The sequence below is a fragment of the Hyalella azteca genome, unplaced genomic scaffold (genome assembly GCF_000764305.2).
Source record: "Hyalella azteca isolate HAZT.00-mixed unplaced genomic scaffold, Hazt_2.0.2 contig8388, whole genome shotgun sequence".
Lineage (NCBI taxonomy): Eukaryota > Metazoa > Arthropoda > Malacostraca > Amphipoda > Hyalellidae > Hyalella > Hyalella azteca.
Window position 1 is genome coordinate 67314 of NW_025938483.1, and position 23009 is coordinate 90322.

General features: G+C 37.6%; 1 protein-coding gene across 1 annotated transcript in view; it reads right to left on the bottom strand.

The window, feature by feature from the left end:
• LOC108675320 (guanylate cyclase 32E-like) overlaps positions 1-23009 on the bottom strand; it is a 43495-nt gene that overhangs the window by 14108 nt on the left and 6378 nt on the right. The window contains exons 4-15 of the mRNA XM_047881616.1: positions 21302-21488; positions 19658-19735; positions 17275-17400; positions 15446-15564; positions 14903-15048; positions 13359-13503; positions 8821-8911; positions 6510-6588; positions 3654-3762; positions 2984-3181; positions 1412-1499; positions 1047-1189 (exon numbers count right to left, since the gene is read on the bottom strand). Of these exons, the coding sequence (XP_047737572.1) occupies positions 1047-1189; positions 1412-1499; positions 2984-3181; positions 3654-3762; positions 6510-6588; positions 8821-8911; positions 13359-13503; positions 14903-15048; positions 15446-15564; positions 17275-17400; positions 19658-19735; positions 21302-21488 (1509 nt within the window). The remainder of the gene's footprint in view (positions 1-1046; positions 1190-1411; positions 1500-2983; positions 3182-3653; positions 3763-6509; positions 6589-8820; positions 8912-13358; positions 13504-14902; positions 15049-15445; positions 15565-17274; positions 17401-19657; positions 19736-21301; positions 21489-23009) is intronic.

A 23009-nucleotide genomic window follows, 5' to 3' on the forward strand; every position in this document is an offset into this window, starting at 1 on the left:
GTGGAAACGAGCAGCGGCGCACGCATAAAAATCAATGGGTCAAAGTATTCAATTAGTGACTTATGCACTTTCTCATTCACAACACGAGCAGAAGACGGATGCAGCACTGATACTTTCATTTGCCGGGTAAAACAGGGTCAAGATTACCCACATCATTGTGATAAGTAAATCGCTATTTGGACAATTAATCTCACTCATTTCTCCGAAAGAAGGAGAATGGCGGCGGAGGTACTCAGGCTCATGGTCCATGAAACATATTCCAGGTTCACAATTTTTAATAGAAACTTCCTTGACATTATCATAAGAAATAACAGAGTAGAAGACAAATTTTCAATATAAGTATTGGGAGATTTGAGAATAAATTATAAATAAAGCATAATAATGCCCTCATCCAATAGCATGATAATGCCCTCATCCAATAGCATGATAATGCCATCATCCAATAGCATGATAATGCCCTCATTAAGGCGGTCTGGCGTCTACCGGATTTAAATACTGCGTTGGGACGAAAAATTTTATTTTATGACTTGGCATTGAGCCAATATTATTCGTTGAAGATTCTTAAGAACCTTCAACACTACAAGGTCTCTATTGCATAGCAGAAAATACAGATATAGTTTTGAAGTTCTTGTTATTTGGTACTATATACTGTGCGTAAACATACAACTTAGTGTGCATTATATACCGTGCGTATAACTTAGTGATTAACGTAGAGGAGCGGAGAAACTGTGCACGCTGCTTCGTGCCAGCAAACGAATCTTCAGTTAAGGATTAATTAATAACATAAAAATAATCATAAACGTGTCTTCAATGAATGTCTCACTCATATTAAGCATATTGTTTACGCGCATGAGACAAATTCAAAAAATTTATTAAGCGCAGCTTCATAAGAAAATATAGCTACCTCAGATTAGGGACTTTTCCGACGATTGAATTTTCCTCGTGAGTTTAAAATTATTTTGCACTTTTTTGATGAATGAATGAACAAATAGAACTAATGATCTATTTTCATCCGTGAAGAAAGTACATAAAATATGTAGACTTACATTCACGATGTCGCCGATGAGTGATGCGTTGAACATGGCGTCCAGTTTGACATCAGGGTTACTCAGGATATCCTGGTACAGTGAGTTATATTCAAAGGAAATAAAGACGTGAGTAATGGACTTGACGAAATCGCTGAAACTTACTGTCATATTTTATCACATAAAAAACTCAATTATATTAACCATACATAACAATTAATCATATAATTGTTCGCGTAATTAATCATATATCATTACATATAACTTAATTTATAACGTATGTATATAATTATGAAACTAACGTCTCAGTCCTTAGCAGGAATTACTTATGTCTCAGTTGTTCGTATATCATCCGATTGATTCAATAATCCGAAGGAGGTCTGCACGTGTGAGGTCTGCCCGTGTGAGGTCTGCCCGTGTGAGGTCTGCCCGTGTGAGGTGTGCCCGTGTGAGGTCTGCCCGTGTNTGCCGCATCTGCACAGAGAAGTTTATATATATTATTAATATTGCAACCAATATCATCAAATTGCCGCATCTGCACAGAGAAGTTTATATATATTATTAATATTGCAACCAATATCATCAAATTGCCGCATCTGCACAGAGAAGTTTATATATATTATTAATATTGCAACCAATATCATCAAATTGCCGCATCTGCACAGAGAAGTTTATATATATTATTAATATTGCAACCAATATCATCAAATTGCCGCATCTGCACAGAGAAGTTTATATATATTATTAATATTGCAACCAATATCATCAAATTGCCGCATCTGCACAGAGAAGTTTATATATATTATTAATATTGCAACCAATATCATCAAATTGCCGCATCTGCACAGAGAAGTTTATATATATTATTAATATTGCAACCAATATCATCAAATTGCCGCATCTGCACAGAGAAGTTTATATATATTATTAATATTGCAACCAATATCATCAAATTGCCGCATCTGCACAGAGAAGTTTATATATATTATTAATATTGCAACCAATATCATCAAATTGCCGCATCTGCACAGAGAAGTTTATATATATTATTAATATTGCAACCAATATCATCAAATTGCCGCATCTGCACAGAGAAGTTTATATATATTATTAATATTGCAACCAATATCATCAAATTGCCGCATCTGCACAGAGAAGTTTATATATATTATTAATATTGCAACCAATATCATCAAATTGCCGCATCTGCACAGAGAAGTTTATATATATTATTAATATTGCAACCAATATCATCAAATTGCCGCATCTGCACAGAGAAGTTTATATATATTATTAATATTGCAACCAATATCATCAAATTGCCGCGTCTGCACAGAGAAGTTTATATATATTATTAATATTGCAACCAATATTATCAAATTGCCGCATCTGCACCAAGATGAGACGCTCACAAAAGGAAGGCCTCACAAAGATACACGCGAGTCCGACATTTTAAGAAAAATTGAGCAGGATTTGTGTCGGTCATTTAATGGGACGACTGGAGGATAAGACCAGGAGACGGGCATGCACTTGTAAAGTCTCCTCGTGATTTCTAAGCTTCCTGATATAATATCTTTCTTGTAATTTATATGAGATGGAAAATTAATAAATTAAAGTTGTTCACCACTATCTCGATCATCAATAGGAGAGGCGACAGTGGAATTATTGAATTAACGTTGGAAGTAAATGATCAAAATAAATCCACAAGCGTTAATTACTTTACACCGATGAGACCTGGTATAATAAGTGTCTAAAATTATTGAATTATAAGTGAAATTCATAATAATAACGAGTTTATCGGTTCACGGAGTTACAATTTCACTAAAAACTCAAATAATTAGCTCAACATTTTTGAACCGAATAACGGCCATTTATCCATGAATAATCAGTGAATTGGCCGCTAATAATAACAATGAATTAATAATAATCCTAAGCTGTAAGGATGTATCATAACTGACGCGCTTGAGTTCCTTCTTAAGACTCCTGGTGATGTCGACGTGTCGCGTGGAGACCGTCTTGACGGCGACCACGCGCCCTTTGTAGGTGGCGACCTGCATGGCGGCGCCGCCCCTACAGCCGCCGCTCGCCGTGCTCACCGCGTCGCCCGCGCTGCCCAGGGAGATCTGACTGCAGCGGGCGCTCGAGTACAGACCACTCTGTGGAGTGGGAAGAGTGGGAGGGTAGAGTGATAAAGATCACTCGGAGAGGAGATAAAAGATGAATAAAAAGAACGTAATAAATTGCAGGACGATTTAAATTGCGGTTACGGCTTGAATCTTTTCTAAGTTCATCGGCTCTTGTACTACCTTAACTCTAAAGGGTCCAAAAGTTATGCACACGAGAAAAAACTGCTGCATAGTATATAAAATCTTACAACAGCGATCACTTTGTATTATTAATAGCGTTTTGTTAGCCGGCTGTCCTGTGAAATTAGGCTATAATGGTTTGGGTTTAGTTTCTTAACTCGCAGAAGAAACAGCAACATGATTTTATTTCACGGAGCCAACACCATTATCACGGACTATGATTTTATTTTCACGGCCGTGATTTTATTTCACGGCTCTAAAACGACGTTCTGACCGTTTTTTCAACGTGTATTTTCGAATTGTAAACATTTGGGCGCATCACCTTGGCCATCTTGAGAACGAGGTGACTAGCGGCCCACTCCTTGGCGCAGATGTCGCGGTAGTCGATCTTCCAGAGCACGTTGTCCAGCTCCTGCTCGTAGCGCCAGCTCCTGCCCACAAACTTGCCACTTTATCGCTCTAAAAATTACCTATAACAACGCAAGGAATGATTATTCACTGCTAGGGACGCAACTTCGACTCTAAAAATACATATAGCAACTCAAAAAATTAATTATTCACTGCTAGGGACGCGAATTCGAACATTATGCAAATCTTAAACCGATCAAATAATGTCATGTGTATGTACACCGCAGAGTACATCCACTAGCTGCGTGTCCATGGCTCTACAATTTCCGTACTGATAATACAACGAACGTTGTCACTTCTTTGATTTTATTAATCATGAAAATCCGCAATTAAAAATTACAGTACATTCTGCCAACGAAAGACAATATACTTGCTTTTGTTATCATAGGCAAGTATTATTAAATTTGTTACAAATTCTTCCTTTGCTTATAACATGAAATGCTTGACAAGTGATCTCCTTACTGAAAATTTTGTAAAGTATTACAACATGAATTTGCTAGAAATTTTGTACGGCAAAGGTATTTGTACAGTTTTGTACGGCATTTGTACAGTTTTGTGCGGATCACACAGCTGTGAGATAAAACACAGCAACGGAGACGCGGCACGCAGTGAAATTGGTGAGACAAAGGACAAACTTCTTATCACGTTTCTAAGAATAATTACTAAATTTGAATCTATTAATTTTCAGAGAGATGTATTCTTGATGCAACAATATCCATTTCCCGATGCAGATACTTACGAATATTAAATTGTATATAGTTGCGATAGTTGGGATAATGTCGCTACGCAATTACTGGGTATTCCATAAATAAAAATACGGCGTACATAATACGGTGGTTTACAGATTTCAGGGACTAAAGTGAATTTTTATGGGATTTAAACTTACGGGTGATATTTATAAACTGGAAGTTTGCTGCATACGGTGCAAGGAGGACACGCAAATAAATTACGGGGGTAAAATTCGGTGCTGGGACAGCGAATGTAAACGCTATAAGAAAATGTTTATAAAAGGTTTACAGGGGGAGACGGTAATTAATATTATGAGCAGGGGGAGAGATAAATGAACTGTGCTTGGATAATCAAAAGTTGTCGTAAATCAGGCTATATACGATTAACGATGTTTTTCGACTAGAATAAAATAACAAGGCAATGCAAGATGAACCGTTTAATCGTGAATTGCATTCAACTAGACGATTGCATGTTACATTAGATGGAAAACATTAACTGGATAATTAACATTAAGGGAACCATCAAGGATCAATAAGGAAAAAAAGGTCAACGTATATTATTGATTACATCTGCAAAGACTTGCCGGGCATTAGTTGTTGTACAAGTTTAATGAGCATTTGGCTGCATTGAATTCACAAAATATTAAATATTATTGTGAGAGGCGAACACTTGAGGGGTGGATGCATGGTAAGGAGGGGAGTACTGAGATGAGGACAAATAGAAAGACAATTAGGCAGTAAAGAAGTTCATATTCGAAGAAACAGAATATATATAAGTCGAGGAATGTTTAAGGAGTTTCGTTGAAGTAAATGGAAGAAGCCATGTTGGTATTAAGGGAACCAGATCTATGGAAGAATGTAAATGCTCGACAAGGGTTGCTTCTGGTGGGAGAGGACTTCATGTGAGATGGAATCTGTAAGCTCGGAAGAGGAGCAAAGTAGGCGCGTAAGAAGGGATTATTGGTAAGTGTAAATAAGTGAAGTGAAAAGAGTGAGGGGCGCTGCAAGCAACAAACGTGTTTCATTTTACCAGCGCCATAGGCCGCCTCCTGGCATCGAACAGTAGCAGCATCTGGCAGCCATCAACAGACAAGTGTTACAAACTCTACAACTTTCAACACAAAACTCGTAGACTCGAGCAACAGCTCATGGGCAAAAATTTCGACCAGGGGCTGAGCTCATATACAAAAAAAAAAGAATTTGGACGCTTAACTTTAACATAAATTTAACATCGCAAAATACAGATGTTATGATTTCAAAAATAAACTCAAACCTGAAGCTTGTTCTGCAACAGACGACGAATGATCCATAATTAATAATTTAGTAGGAGCTGATACGAACCCTGTATAGAATTCAGGCTTACTTTTAGACGGCTAGATGCTGCATGCAATGATGAAACGCGACGATACTGCCGATCAGCTTCCTATTTTAATTTCTCTTTTAAATCGATGAATTTTTTAAATAATTATTTTTCCTTTTATTCTTTGATAGTTAGAACATTCCTGCACTGTTTGTTCTTATTGCGCGTAACATGTGTAAACAATGAGGGAATCAAAATGATGGAAAACGCCATAGCTAAATGCGCTGTATCAGCATCAAAATACTCCAATTCCGCGCGAAGCATCAATAGAAGTATTATCAGCAGAATACTTAAATTTCACAGGAAGTATCGGTGGAAGCATTAACAGCAGATTACTATAATTAAGGGGAAGATAAGTGAAAGCATTATCAATAGGATACCCTAATTCTGCAGGAAGCATCATTAGAAGTATCATCAGCAGAAAACTTCCACCGACTCTAATTCGTCGATCTCACTTCGAGTTGGTCAAGCGCGAAATCATTATTCACAATATTACAGTTTTATATTCCTTTTACAATATTTTGTTACATCGCATTCACCATTCCGCCCATAATTCATATATATACATAGAGATGAGAAATCTCTATATAATTTGAACCTTTATTTTCTGCTTTTATTGTAAATTGCTCGTAAATCCTGCAGATTTTTATCACAATGTTCAGTAGCGGAAACATTTGCTCACTTGTAGACGACGTAGGCGACGACCAGCACCAGGGCCAGCAGCGCCCCCACCACGCCTGCCGCGATCTCCATCGCCATGGCTGCCGGAAATATGGGGGAGAAAATGTGAACCTGAGTATGAAAATACGGGGGGAAGAAATGTGAGGGAACATGCGTGTGAAATGCGTGTGAAAGGCTGCCGGAAATACGGAGGAGGAAATGTGAACCTGAGTATGAAAATACGGGGGGAAGAAATGTGAGGGAACATGCGTGAAATGCGGGGTAAGAAATGTGAACCTTAGTATGGAAATACGGGAGAAGAAACTTGAGTCAACCTGCGTATGAAATACGGGGTAAGAAATGTCAACATCAGTATGAGAATACGGGGCAATAAATGTGAGTGAGTCTGCGTATGAAATGCGGGGTAAGAAATGTGAATCTTAGTATGAAAATACGGGGGAAGAAATGTGAGTGAACCTGCGTATGAAATTCGGGGTAAGAAATATGAACCTGAGTATTAAAATACGGGGGAAAAAATATGAGTGAACCTGCGTATGAAATGCGGGGTAAGAAATATGAACCTGAGTATTAAGGGGACCTGCTACCCAAAATCTTGAATTTTGGCGTTTTTGTGTTTTTGTGCTCATCTGAAAGCTGGAATTCTGCTCTTTCCAATGGCACCACTGCCATCGCTNGCAATGAATGTCCATAAATTGCCCTTCAGTGCTATTCCTACCTGCACTTCAACACTGCAATGAATGTTCATAGATTGCCCTTCAGTGCTATTCCTACCTGCACTTCAAGTCTTCAACACTGCAATGAATGTCTGAATGTCCTCCTGAATTCTGATGTCAGTCCCGGAACAGGGCATCAGACGCTCGGTTCCGGTTTCAAGAAATTTGAAATTCTGCTCGGTCGCTTATTTGTTCCGACTGTAAGATTTTCTTGATTATTGGGAAGATTTTCTTGATTTTCACACAAAAGCACAACGTATTTTGAAGAATTATAATGATTATATTGTCGTTTCCACTTGAGGCGCAAAAGTCTCAAGCTTTTTCAGTAATTTTAAATTCCTAAATTTCTTTTACGTTTCCGGTTTAGAATTGGCCTCTATTGTAGCAAGGAATTTTTTACCGCATTAAAAAATCACTGCCAATATCCAATGAATACTCAATTTCTCATTGAAGATTACTCATCACAATTGTATTTTAGAATTAATTTACGATGTTGAAAAACCGCTGAGGAAATTTTTGAATAGCTTTTAGTTTGTTCCGTCAGTGGACCTAATAAGATAAAATCGAAACCCTAAAACATAGCAAACATTTGACAAATGTTTGGGTTAATATACTCTATTCTTCACCCAGAAAGCAGGTCAACTTAAGAGCAGCGGGGAAACTTCTTTGCCGATCATTCAACTTCTTAAGTTCTTTTTCTGGAGCTTTTCAACGGGATTAAGTCAGGCTGCTGATCTGCTGGTGCATTAGCCGATGGGCTAATTCATTTAACTTTAATTCAGCATTCAGTTAAATGGTAGAAGGTCTAATACTTATATCACCCGCAATAAATACTTGAAACTCTTCTTAAAGTCTCCATGCTGTGGAATAGATTTGTCCTGAACTCAATTACTTTTATTTTTCCATCGTCGTATTTCATTATCTTCCACTCAACGAGGTGATGTATTGGTAGGATTAAATACCAAGCCATTTTTGATCAAGATTTATAGTCAATAGGAGCAATAGGGTGTAAAAATATATATCAGATACTAATATCTAATAATCTGTAATACACATTAATCCGGCGTTGTGATTCCATCATCCTCAATATCTTCGTTCGAGATACGGAAGACTTATCATCGTTGTTGGAAGCTCAACGAAGAAGTGAGAGTTTCGATTCAAATAATTGAGTCATCCATTAGGATATTACCAGACTATGGTACAACTCATGAAATTTTAGTCGACTAACAAGTGTCTGCATTTCAGTGGAGTTAATACTAATCGTGTAATTAAAAAATTTCAAGTGATAACCCATTAAAAATATCACCCAGACAAATGGCAACACATATTATTGAAAAATTCTTATGATCCGAGAAACAAAATATTTTCCCTTCAGTTATTTTGATTATCATCAATCATTTTTTCCAGACTAAAAAAATTGATCGTTCTACAGGATATTCATTGCATGATTTCTATTACAATCACAGACTCAAATGAATACTTTTCTAATATAAATATTATAGCAATATAAAATAGTATAATAGTAATATAAATATAATAATTTTCTAATGCAAATAGGAAATATTAAATAAATATAATTAAAAAAATAATTTAACTCACAGCGACAGCGCGCTCCCTGGTACCCGCATGGCGGCTCGTCGATGGGAGGCTTGCCCTGCTGCCAGTCTATGGTGCCCGTCAGATGCAGCTTCTGTCATGAGGCAATAATCAAAGTTATAATATTTATTATTAAAAAGTAGTTTGAGTTTTTTTAACAAAATAAGTAGCGTTTCAACTCCAGCACGACAGCTTTATTATAGTTCTTTTCTCAGCTGCAGTTTCTGTCATGAGTCAATAAACAAAGTTATAATGGTTACCAATAAAATTAGTTTAGGTTTTTATAGTTCGTAACAAAAAAGCAGCGTTTCAACTCCCGCAAGGCAACCTTATTACACTTCCTTTTATCAGCTGCAGTTTATGTAATAAGTTCATGCAAAAGTTAACATTTTTACCAACGCAAAATGAGTTGGGTTTTGACAACAAGAGAAGAGTTACGTGTTATACTCAACATCTATTTTCTTGGTCTGACGCACGAAAATTCAAGTATGGAACATTGGAACGATCGGGCATGTTACGAAAGGCCAATTATAATAATAATATTAATTATTATTATTATTATAACAACAAAGTTTTTGTTCTGTTATGATATTCGGCGTTAATGGGCGTATCATCTTAGTGATGGTGAAGTAGACACTTAGCGGCACGAATAACGGCAAAAAAAAAGAATGCCGAACACTGTATTATTCAGCAGGGTCAAAATTGTAACTAAACTGTAGCAATTATAACTACACTGTGACAATAATATTATTATAAGTACACTGTAGCAAATGTCACAACACTGTAAAAATTGTAACTACACTGCAACGATTTTAACTACGCAGTAACAATTGTATCTACGCTGTAACAACTGTGACTATACTGTAACAATTATAACTACAGTGTAACGATTGTAACTACACTGTAACAATTGTAATAATTGAAACTACACAATAACAATTGTACATATACTGTAACAATTATAACTACTCTGTAACAATTTAAATTACTCTGTAACAATTGTACCTACACTGTAACAATTGTCCCTACAATGTAACAATTATAACTACACTGTAAAATGGTTGTAACTACAGTGTAACAATTGTAACTGCAGGGTTACACACTATTGTATTGTAACAATTGGAGCCACACTACAACGATTGTAACTACAGTGTAATAATTGAAACTACTTTGTAACAATTGTAACCACACTGTAACAATAGAAACTGCAGTATAACAATTGTAACTAAACTGTTACTATTGTAACTATACTGTAACAATTTGAACTACACTGTTACTATTGTAACTACACTGTAACAAGTATAACTACACTGTAACAATTGGAACTACACTGTAACTATTGTAACTACACTGTAACAAGTGTAACTACATCGTTCATGGGAGATTTAACTGAAATTAATTACAAAAATATTACAATAACAAGAAAATGAAATTAAGTGTGAAATTTTGTGGCAAAACACGACAACAATGAATACCTGCCAATCCTTTATTAATTGCGTCAGAAAATTGTTTCTCTTACGCTTCTCAATCATATAAATTTTAAATATAAACTGACAACTATAAAAAGGCTGAAATATCACATAGAATTTAATCTAGAAACCACACAAATACCACAAATGAAATTAAACGAAATCTAGCAATTAACGAAAAACCACACATAAAATTAAGCACAATTTAGCAACTAACATAAATGCCAAAAATGAAAAACTGACGCGCCGGGTATCTTCGATAAAAGAAAAGCGCTCGGCAGACTCACTCTGGAAATAAATTCCAACCTCGTTTCTCAACTTCAGTCTCTTTCTGACAATTCATTAGCATTTACTCGCGATAAAAATAAAAACTCCGACAGAAGCAAAAAGAACCCTCATGGTATAGATGTATTGTATTATCATGCAATTAATAGATGCTGTCGTATCATATGTATTATGTCGTTTATCATGCTGCATGACCCAACGTCTATTAAATGATAAATAATTATTAGAATATCATGATAAATTTAGTGAATGTCTAATATAGATCGTCGTAATTTTGTACTCGTGTGAAGACAGTCTCCCAAGTCCCACCTACTGAATTTTTTAAGCGCACCCGCTTCTATACAGATCTCCTTTCCACTAAAATTAAAATTATTACTTAAACTATGTTCATTGCTTTGAGCAAAAGTTATCAATTTTGCCATCAGGTTCAGAATTCATGTTATTACTATACTAGATTTGTTTGACTAAAATCAATTAATAAGTAAACGTCGCAAGCTAAACACAAGTGATATGTTACACTCCCGAGTCTCCACACTCGCTTCATCCTTAAGTGACGACCCCGACATAACGAGACGCAAATACCTAAAAAACGTAACGCATCACCAGGTAACATAACACATCTTATATTGTGAGACATGACGTAGCATCACGTAATACGTCTTAACAGGGCACGAAATGCACCGCAATACCGCGCAACACTCAGTAACACGACGCAACCCGACATGACATCACACAACACGACGCAATATTACGCAACATGACCCAACAGCACTCAACACGATGCTAAATGCCGTAACATGACGCAACACGCCACAACACGATGCAATATAACGTAACACCCCGTAACACGATTCAGCACGACAGTAAAGAGCCCTTGCTTGTCACCCTCCCTACAATTGAGACGCTCTCCCGTATCTTGTTATTCCCCATGGGCAGAGGATGTGTCCTCTCCCTCATTCCCCTAGCCCTTATCCCCCTAAACCCGCATCCCCTTCAGTGGGGAAATGGAGAAATTTAAGCCAAATGAGGCCCCAGTTTTCCCCATGAGGAATTCAGGAATGACCGTATGGATCGTAGAAGCCTACTGGAAAAACTCTCAATACTTCATTATCACGACCAGAAAAAGTTACACGAATGAATAGAATGAATTAAAAAAAAGATTATCATATAAACGCGTACATTAATATCGTTTCCGAAAAATAGGCAATCCGCAATTCGTGCAGGCATAAAAGTTCAAAAATGACGCAAGTCTGCACCCTAGCGACATTGTCTCTCTGGCCCCATATGGGCTCCACCTACAGACATATACCCTAAAGAATGCTCTGGTCGCTCAGCCATCAAATGCATTGCGGCTGACTTGCTTATTACCAAACACTTTTCTTTTTACTTCCCCCGGAAACCCCACCAGAATAACAATTGCGCAACATCAAGAACTGTAACATTGGAACAAGAAAGAAGCTTGCAATCATCATTTTCAGCAATCATCAAGCTTGGGTGCACACTTTTTGAAGCGGGAACACGGAGCGGTTGATTTTAAAAGACGAAATTTCTTGACTTTCAAAACGACTTTTTCCGTGAAGAAACGATCGCACAAGACTTGAAACCAGAAGATCTTGTGATGGATCAGTCGCAGTTGCTTAAATTAGGGCAGTTTAAAATTTATTGCGTAATTTAGGACACTTTACACCACCGTATATAAAGTTCACACAAACCTGTTTTCAACTTGTAATATTAAACTTAATTTCTAATCATCAAACAGTCGAGACAAAAAGTTAACTATGTATACTGTAAAACTTCGCCTCATTCTGGCCCAGGAACGCCAGGATAAATGTCAAGTCTTCGTTGCACGCGAATTCTCGACGAAAAAAATTTAGTTTGTGAAGGATCGGTGCTTTTCGGAAGCCGTCCGAGATTGAAAAGCGAATCAAGGGTGGAAAAAATCACGGTCGGTCGCGTCTCAATATGAGCAATAGTTCGCTTGGTTTCCGGACCTCGGCAATCCATTGGTGATGCCTTACCGACCATGGCTATAGGCAGGAAAAATAAAATTTGAACCTTGATCCGAGATTGAGTTTCAGGAGAGGAAGTTGCACTGAAGAGGCTATTCCTTTTTTATCCCTTTCGAAGCTCTCTTTCTAGGTCATCGAACCTAAATGTCACGGCCTATCTGATTTTCTTTTTTTACAACGGAAGTTGCTATACTGACTATGAAAAATTTTATTTTTCAAATTAGTCGAATTAGACGTTGAAAACACATTGATACTCGTTTTTTAAAGTCTGATGATAACTACGAAATGATTGTCAAAATTTCAGATTCATAAATTCATTTCAATTTTAAGATTCGTGAAATATTGAGGGATGATCTACACTTCGGCAGTTTATCTATAGTAACTCATAGCACATGACACGGTAATTGCCTTGAGGCGCGGCATCACGTCACAACCACGAACAACATGTCCGTGCAGTCAATGAATAACATCGTAGTCACTGAATAACACTATAGACAATGAATATCACTGCAGGCGATTGATAAGAATGCTTTGTTATTCAACAATGATATTGTTATTCACCAAAGATATTGTAATTTACCAGTGATGTTTTTAATCACCAATGATATTGCTCTCCATAAATGATATTGTTATTCACCAAGGTGATTGTTATTCATCAAAGATATCATTATTCAACAAAGATGTCATTATTCAACAAAGCTATCATTATTCAACAAAGATATCATTATTCACCAAATATATCATTATTGAACAATTGTTAAAATATCACTAAACTGACGGGCAGTCCGTGGTTCTCGCGGCTGTAGAGGAAGACGCCGACGGGGTACAGCCCGAACTGTCCGGGCCGGTCGGGGTCGGGGCGCCGCCCTATGAGGGTATAGTTGCCCTCAGCGTCCCCACTGTCGTCCATGTGGACCATGTACCTGAGGGAGACATATGAGATGTGTACCTGAGGGAGACATGTGAGATGTGTACCTGAGGGAGACATGTGAGATGTGTACCTGAGAGGGACACATCACACGTAAGATGTGTACCTGAGTTGAACATCCACAACAAACACAATGTACCTACCGTGAAGAAAACGTAAAAGCGACATGGTGATGTCGGAATTAATTTTTTTGGTCAATATAGTAATTCGAAATTACAGGCTAATGAAACAGTAGCCATGTTCTTCTAGCAAGAAAATTGCTTTGACTGTTCAATATTAAAAACAATTCAATAGTATCCCAACAAATCCACATTTAATAATCTCATTCGAACGTTTAATAGAGAGAAACGCGTTAAAACGACGTCTGGATTTAATTGATCGCATACTTGGATTAAGATCGATTAAACGCATATTTCAAATTGCAATATCTTCGCGATCTCATTCCAATCAATTAAAGGGGGACTCGTTTAAAAAGCTTCATAAAATATGGTTTATAGGACGGCTTATGACGGCTCCAAAATATGGTTTATTATGATTTAATGTGTTGCGCTTGTCATCGTTAGCGGAACGGAGCAAATTGATTGATTTCAAAATAAATAAAGAGAGCGCACGTCGTATCAGTTCAAATATTTTTTGAATTTAATATATAATAATTAAAATTATACAGGGTTATTCTAAATGATGGAGCCAATTTAATATATTCGTACTTATTTATGAACTCAAAATTTATATTTTAAACAATGTTTTATAATTATTTTTTCAAATATGTAACAAATTTGACTCTTTCTATTTCCATTAATGTATAAATTATTCATATTGAATTTATACTTAGATAAATATGAATTTATTAAATTGGGTCCATCATTTGAAATAGCCCCGCAATATGTTCTCAAAGATACGCGATGCGACGTCGGAATAATATCTTTGTTTTATTCTCTGAGATCAATTTACATGAAATAAGAAATTAAAAATCAATACTGTGAGTTCCATGAAACCAACAATTCGTGCGGAGGAAGAACCCCTTTATACTCAAATGTCCTTGACGTATACTTATTTATCATCTATACATATGACCATGAATGGCATGACGTATTATAAAGATTGAAATCATATACTAAATGTCTCGAAATTCTCGGTGTCCACTGAATGACCAATAGATGAGCTCCATAGAAGATAATCAGTAGATACTTCCCTGCCCACGATTTCGTAAGTCCTACTGAATGTGGGACTTTACTGCCCACGACTGCGTCAGTCCCGCTGACTGTGGGACTTACTGCCCAAGACTGCGTCAGTCCCGCTGACTATGGGACTTACTGCCCAAGACTGCGTCAGTCCCGCTGACTGTGGGACTTTACTGCCCAAGACTGCGTCAGTTACTGCTCGTCTAGGCTCACCCCATGGCAGACTTGTAGGTCTTGCCGAGGATGTGTGCGATGATGAGCTGCCCGTCGTGCGGGTCGCCCCCTGCCTTCAGCGTCGCATTCAGGGCATCGGCGTACAGGTACACGGCGTCGTACAGATACGCCGCCTCCGCTCGTATCTGTGCAGAAGTTTGTAGATACCGAGGCTAAATCTTCATTTAGTTAAAACAGAATTATTTAAACCACTGCACCGAGGTTATTTAAAGCACTGCACCACTGCACCTTGGACTAGTAATACCACTGCATTAAAGGAGAATTCCTAATCTATCCAGGAAGAAGTGCGTGACAACGTAACTTTGCCTGTTGACTCGTTTCTTCAGAACTACTCGTAAGTGTTGAAGAACCAGTAACACAAAAGCCTTGACCAGAACTCGGTCTCGTTGTAAAAGATATATAATAATAATAATTCGATGGCGTTTAGTATCGTACAAAAAGAATAAAAAAATACTAGGTATAAAGATATGTAATGAAGAAGTATAATAATAATGGGACATTATTTCAGTAGGTGTGACTGACCCGCTTAAGTCCGCCCATTCTGCCCAGGGCGTTGGGGTGGCAGAAGGGCGCCTTCTCGAGGTAGTCGTTCACTTTCTCTGCGAACTGGTCCATCCCCATGGGGGGTGACGGGAGTACTCCTGTGGGAGGTGGTGATAGGAAGGGTGGTGACAGAGGGTGCATGTGGTGGCACGAGCGGTGGTGACAGGGGTTGGTGACAAGGAGTGTGGTGACAGGAGGGGTGGTGACAGGGGCTGGTGACATGGGCTGGTGACAGGGAGTGTGGTGACAGAAGGTGTGGCAACCAGACAATGGGTAAAATTATGAGGGATGAGGAGCCGAATTTATTCCGAAGCTTTCGTACTTAAAGCTCATAGTAATGCGATGACATCCTACGTTACATTGCTAATAAACTTCGCAAATGCTTCGACATCTCGTACCAAAAACGCGAATGAATCAAATGACTTCTTGTGATAGAATTAAAACCAAAATTGCCATTTTTCCAAAGGGCTTTAGAGTCAAATGATTCATGCAACTCTCATCAAAGGAAACAAGTTGCTGCTAAGTTAATGAATTTAATTAACAAATAAATTGTTAAGTAAATCAATTTGTTAAATCTGCATGAGTTCCTACCAAGCATTTACCATTGTTAGGGAATGTTATAAATTTATTCATTTTTCATTGTATCAGTTATTCCATTTTCATTTAGAGCTTTCCGTACTTTAGGTTATGTATGTATACTTTCAGGAGCTTATGCATTCATGTTTTAGTTACGAGCTAAGAATGATTGCTGCACGACACAATGCAATTGTAAATAATGCAATCTTGAGCACCCATTGAAGTATTGCCGCTCATTTTTGACCATACACTGTTAGAAAAATTACCGTTAACGGTATTATACCGGCGTTTCAATGGCCGGTCAGCATGTGAAAGAAACACCGTGTCGCCGTTTTTATTCTAATTTAACACTATAAATCCGTAAAACATCTGATAAAAACGGCGAAACAGTTTATTTTCACGGGGCCACCGGCCACTAGAACGCCAGTGGGACCGTTTTTTCACCGTTTTTTCTAACAGTGTAGGCCGTTATCGTAGATCATTGATAGACTTCCTTTTCAAAACTTTCGAAATTATTCTCTGCTATTTCTAGTTCGATATCATAAAAATGAGAGATTTTATTACATAAAATATTTTATTGTATCTAGTTCGATATAATAAAAGTTATCAGAAAATTAGCGATTGCAGCTTGGCCGATGATTGTTTCAAGCATTGGATAACGGCTGCTCCACGTAAATGATGCCAGACATTTACGAAATTATTTCAATAATGTTTCGTCGCGATCGTGTTCGATTTCCCTCGGAAAATGCGGAGCACCAAAACATTATGAAGAGAAAATCGTTCGAAGCGAGCATTTCCATATTGCGTAATCGGCGCTCGAGTCCGAGGACAGCGCTATAAGAGAGCGGGTGTCGAGCACATAAATTGGCATATATGAATGATAAATGGTGAGTAAACAAGTGAATTCATATGCATTGTTCAAGAAAATCATTTGTTTTGTATAGTTGACTACTAGGAATAATTATTAATACACTTATTGTTCAGTATGAAAACTTTTAACCGCATTGCAAGCCTAGAATGGCTGTATAAAATATAATGTTTTTAAGACAGCGTACAGATGATTGAAGAACTTCCACATTCTAAACAATCGTTCAACTTAGATGATTGAAGATCAATGAAGTCAGTACAACTATTATGTTGAAGGAAAAGTAAATTCAATATGATGAGTATAATGAGTATGAAGAGTATGATGATTACGATGAGTTTGACTCAGAAGTTTCGCGTCCACTCACCGATGAAGTGACGATAAGACCGCTGCGTAGTCTCGTCGGTCTGTTCGTTTAGGAAGTCCCGTAAATAAAGACCAGGTTTGTCAGGCTTGTATTGCTGCAACGATACTCCCACCACGAAGTATTCGCCTGTTATGACAAGAAAAAAATTCAATGTCTTGACTATATCAATGTTGATAATTCCGTGGTCTCCTGAAGCAACACACAGAGCAGCAGGCCTCTAGAATTGAGCCCGCCAATAATCGATGCCAAAGAACGGCCTCGCTGAACCTGGGGGGTGCAATATTAGCCGTGGTTAATCACTATATTCAACATTTTTGAAGCGATGTTTGCAAGGATTATCATGTTTAATGATATTCAAAAAACATTGAGATAAAATATACAATGATGTACAAACGCAATGGCATACAATAAATAATGATATACAATAGCAATGACATAGTATATACAATGATGTACAATAGCAATTGGGTACAATTTTGGATACTTAAATACTGGCAACAAATCCGTAGACTTTTTAATTTAGCTCTGAAATAAACTGTGGATATATTTATAAATCTTTATTACTGGCAGACTTATGTCACTCGCTTGTCCATCTGCCATGATATATGCACAACTCACAGCAAGGGTACGCATAACTCACAGCAAGGGTACGCACAACTCATAGCAAGCATGCGCACAACTCACAGCAAGGGTACGCACAACTCACAGCAAGCATGCGCACAACTCACAGCAAGCATACGCACAACTCACAGCAAGGGTACGCATAACTCACAGCAAGGGTACGCACAACTCACAGCAAACATACGCACAACTCACAGCAAACATACGCACAACTCACAGCAAACATACGCACAACTCACAGCAAGGGTACGCATAACTCACAGCAAGGGTACGCACCTGTCTCTTATACACATCTAGATGTGTATAAGAGACAGGTGTTAAGGGGACCTGCAGCTCGGTGTTAAGGGGACCTGCAGCTCGGTGTTAAGAGGACCTGCAGCTCGGTGTTCAGGGGACCTGTTGCTCGATTCTTCAGAGAAATTTGTATGAAGCTTCAAATTTCGCAGAATCTCGCTAAATTTTCCAGCAAATTGGCTCGACAGAACGAAATTGGGTCGCAAAATTTCCATGAGAAGTTCTGGCAAAAACCAGGCGTCTCATTAGGAGGAGATTTAGGAGGTTGTTTAGGGCAACTAGTTTGTGAGGGGAAATCTGGTTTTGGGGGAAACAAGTTTTGGGAGAAATAAAGTTTTTGGGAAAATAAAGTTTTGGGGGAAATCACGTTTTGAGGGAAATCCAGATTTGGAGTAATTCATGCTGTGGGTGGGAATCATGTTTTGGGGGAAATCAAGTTGAGGGAAGAAATACAGTTGTGAAGGGAAATTAAGTTGTGGTGGAAACATAGATGCGGTCAGGAGTTCTAGCTGTGCAAGTAAATATGGTCATATGATTATAATTTGTAATTTACTGACATAGTCATATTATTTTTCAATTAATTTGTCTAAATAAGTCTGAAATGAAGTATTATATGCTTCATTCGAAGATTGATTTTAAACATTTAGATCGTTGTGCAAATATAAAACCGTCTCCCTTGTGCACCATCTCCCCTCTTCGAACGAAAATCCTTTCAGCGATTTTTCCATATTCATAGCTTTGAAACGCTACAGTTTTTTCTAGCTCGCATTCATCACTGATATTTTCCTCAGAAAATACGCGAAAAGTATCAACAGGATCTAATTCGCAACTGCTATTCAAATTACCGAATTTGGGTTAGGTTTAGCCGATCAAGCGTAACTACGCTGCCTAATGACGCAAGCTTACGCAGCAAGATTGGTCGTCAACGCCTGCCTGATGTGTACAGTTAATAAGATTACCTAAAGGCTATTAAAAGAGGTCCTCAGCTTAACAATTATATCTTTTGGCCTGAGTTGACGGTATATGAATTTCGATTTTTTCCACAAGATTGCAATGCAAAATTTATCTCTAACGGAATTTGATTTTCGTCATTAAGAAGGAATTCATCACTATTGGTGACTGGAATTACAATCTTGCGAATTTATTATTATTATTTCATTTAAAAAAAGGACTTATATGAAAATTTTCTGAAGAGTGGTCAAGTTTTGGGTCAGTTTAGCCGAACACAACTGGCGTTGCAATAATTGAACTTTTTTAGAGACTTCAATTCAATAAATTTATCTGGTTTCAGGTGCAGAATCCATTTGTATGGGGTTTCAAATAAGATATTATTGGAGCACCGGCCCCATAAGTGAAAAGATCAATGCGTTAAAATCTAATATTGAAATAATTCAGTGGTGAAAATGTACAAGCTAATTTCTAATGCTGCCGACTGTAGAAAAATAAAAACTAATAAGCAAACGCTCACCATCATCGAAGAGGCCTTTCTCCTCCATCAACGTCATGAGGCCGATGAACTCGTAGTAGTGGCCGAGCACCAAGTAAACTGTAAGAGATGAACTCGTAGTAGTGGCCGAGCACCAAGTAAACTGTAAGAGATGAACTCGTAGTAATGGCCGAGCACCAAGTAAACTGTAAGAGATGAACTCGTAGTAATGGCCTAGGTTAATGTCCAATAATGAAGTCCGATTTTTTATTGGTGGGCAAAACATATTGGTGGACTGAAAATTTTTCTCGGGGCCGATTGAAGTCGGAGGAAATTTTTGGGATTTATCCTGTATATTCTTAACCTGATGAGACTCAACGAATAACAAATTACCCGTATTATTCTTCCTGGGCTAGCGCAAATAAAAAATGCAAAGGAAATTCCGGCCCGTGAGACTCTAGAGATGTTGATTTACTTTAAGAAATCATGATGCCCGGGTTACTTTTAATTAAAAGTAAAATTCCAGAAACTTTTATTAGCTATGAGCAATCATATTCGTTTAAAAATAATTAAATTATCAGATTTGTTAAATCGAAACTTCGAAGATAAAACGTAAGTAATGGCATTTCGTTGAAACATAGTATGTGCCTCATTGAAATATAATAATTAATAATTATTATGCATGTAATATTACATACATATATATGTATATATAACAATAATATTTGCAACTAATTTCCAACAATATAATGTGACAGTCATGCAATCATGAGCTCCCACCATGACGCGGCCTCCCTGGCCATCCATCATTCATCACAAAATTCATCACACACGACGCTGTGACATAGAAATCCCCGGATAACGATGAGAATTTAATTCTACGTCATGATAAGAAAAGTAACTTGCTGGTGAGGACGAATAAGAATGACATTAGACTGAATTTCGAGAGCATTAATGGCAAATATGCGCAGTTTGAACACCTATAGAAAATTATGAAAGTTATTATTCTAATGAATATCTGGTTTCACATCTACAAATTGATCAAGTAAAAACAAAATTTGATAGTGACCCATGTAATATATATCCTGAGCTTTGACTACAAGAATATTTACCATAACGAGTATGTATACATACTGTACACATGTAAATGCTGACAACAATATGTACTATGAGCATTGAACACATACTATTGGTAATGCTGAATATGAAAACGATACTTGAAAAGTTGTCTGATGTACACACTGCAGCAGTTTATAGAACGGTGTTCTTAGGGAACTTGAAAAGTGCCATGCAATTAAAGCGAGAACAGATGCAAGTGATACAGACTGCGGAAATGCAGCTAAGCATCCGTATAGAGCTCAATATTAGTTAACCTTAACTTTCACCACAAAAGCATAAACAGCTGCATTTAATATCAACTTAACCTCAAATATCATTAAAAAACATAAAACAGAAGCAAGTTCATCAGACTGCGGCAGTGGTGCCGAATATCCGTAATAAGCTGGTTATCATTAAACCTTAATTACGTATCACCACTTAAACAGCAACAAGTGATACTAACTAAACCCTGACTATACTCAGAAAGCACACAAGAGACACAAATGATACAGACAGCGGCAGTACAGCTGAATATCAGCAAACCTCAGGTATCCCTACAACAATAAAACAGAAGTAAGTTATACTTACTGCGGCAGTGGTTCTGCGTGTCACGCAGCAGCTGCATGAAGGGGTTGGGGCCGTAGCCGTGATGATACGTCTCCTGCCACGCACCCTGCACCACCACGCTGATGTTGCGTGATGCCAACACGCGCTTGATGGTCACCGCCACGCGCCCGAACCCTTCTTCTGGCGACGCGTTGAACAGGAAGCTTACCTGCTCCAGAGACATGCGTGACACGCAGGACAATGAGGTGCTGGTAACCTCTTGAAGTTATTAGTGCAGCAATGAGGTGTTAGTAACCTCTTGAAGTTATTCGTGCAGCAATGAGGTGCTAGTAACCTCTTGACGTCAAGTGCACAGCAATGAGGTGCTAGTAACCTCTTGATGTCAGGTGCACAGCAATGAGGTGCTAGTAACCTCTTGACGTTATTAGTACAGCAATGAGGTGCAAGTAACTTTTTGAGGTCATGAGTCTAAGAGTTGAAGTCAACAGGAGAAGTGTTTAAAAGAGTTCTCTCAGTAGGATAAAAAGAAGAAATATTTTTAGAAAAATTGAGTGTAATAAGAAGTGAGGAGGCAGGAATGTAAACAAAATCGCAGTTACAAAGCCTCAGGTAATACAGGCGGAGTGACAGCATAAACTTCAGAACGAATTAAACGTTTTTCAATAAAATCCCTCCAATAGAAACCCTTGCTTTTCATATGAACCCTTACGAAAAGTTATCCTCATGACAAGCTTTGCTTCAGCCTTCTCCATGAAAAATATTTAAATTAGCAAACAAGTTGATTTAAATTGTTTTATTCCTTGTAAGAACAGAATGAACGTTCTTAAGGATACTAAATGTTCACGGTAACAGGAAGCCTCATTCGAAAAATTAACCGCTATTCTCAGGGTAATATTCGGCCACCAAAATTCGATATATGAATATATGATATTCGGTCACCAAGACTTGAAATATGAATATATGATATTCGGGCACCAAAATTTTATATATTAATATATGATATTCGGGCATAGATTTTGATTGATGAATATATGATATTTGGCCACCAAACTTTTATAAATGAATATATGATATTCGGGCACCAAAATTTGATATATTAATATATGATATTCGGCACTAAGATTTTATAGATGAATATATGATATTCGCCACCAAGATTTGATACAAGAATATATGATATTCAGTCACTGTTACGTATATTCGTTTGTCGAAGGACTTGAATACACGATTTTTTGTTTCCTTTTCTTAATAAAATCGGTTTCTGTAAACGAAACAATATACAAAGGTAAAAAATAGCTACATAAAATTAGGATTGCACAGAAGGTATGATCGAGAAGTGAAAAAATTTATTTCGAAAATATAACACGAAAATAGTCAAGTATACTAGCTAGGCCACACGGATCTTCAGAATTAAAATACACGTACCAAACATTTCCTTCTGTTCACTATAGAGCAACACCGCAACTGAAACTCTAGCTATTTTTAAAACTGAACTAAAGTAAAATGTCGGTGACACGCTTGCTTCAGGCAAACGAAATATACAAGAAAAGTGCTTTTGAGAACCAGCAATTCAACAGTCACCAAGATTTGTTAAATGAATAAAGGATATTCGGCCACCAAGATATTCTCGCTCCCTAAGTCCAACGCATTATTTGCTCCCTAGCATTATTAGTTCCCATTGCAATTGAAAGGATCAATTATTCGCGCGAGAGAGTGGACCGTGAATCCA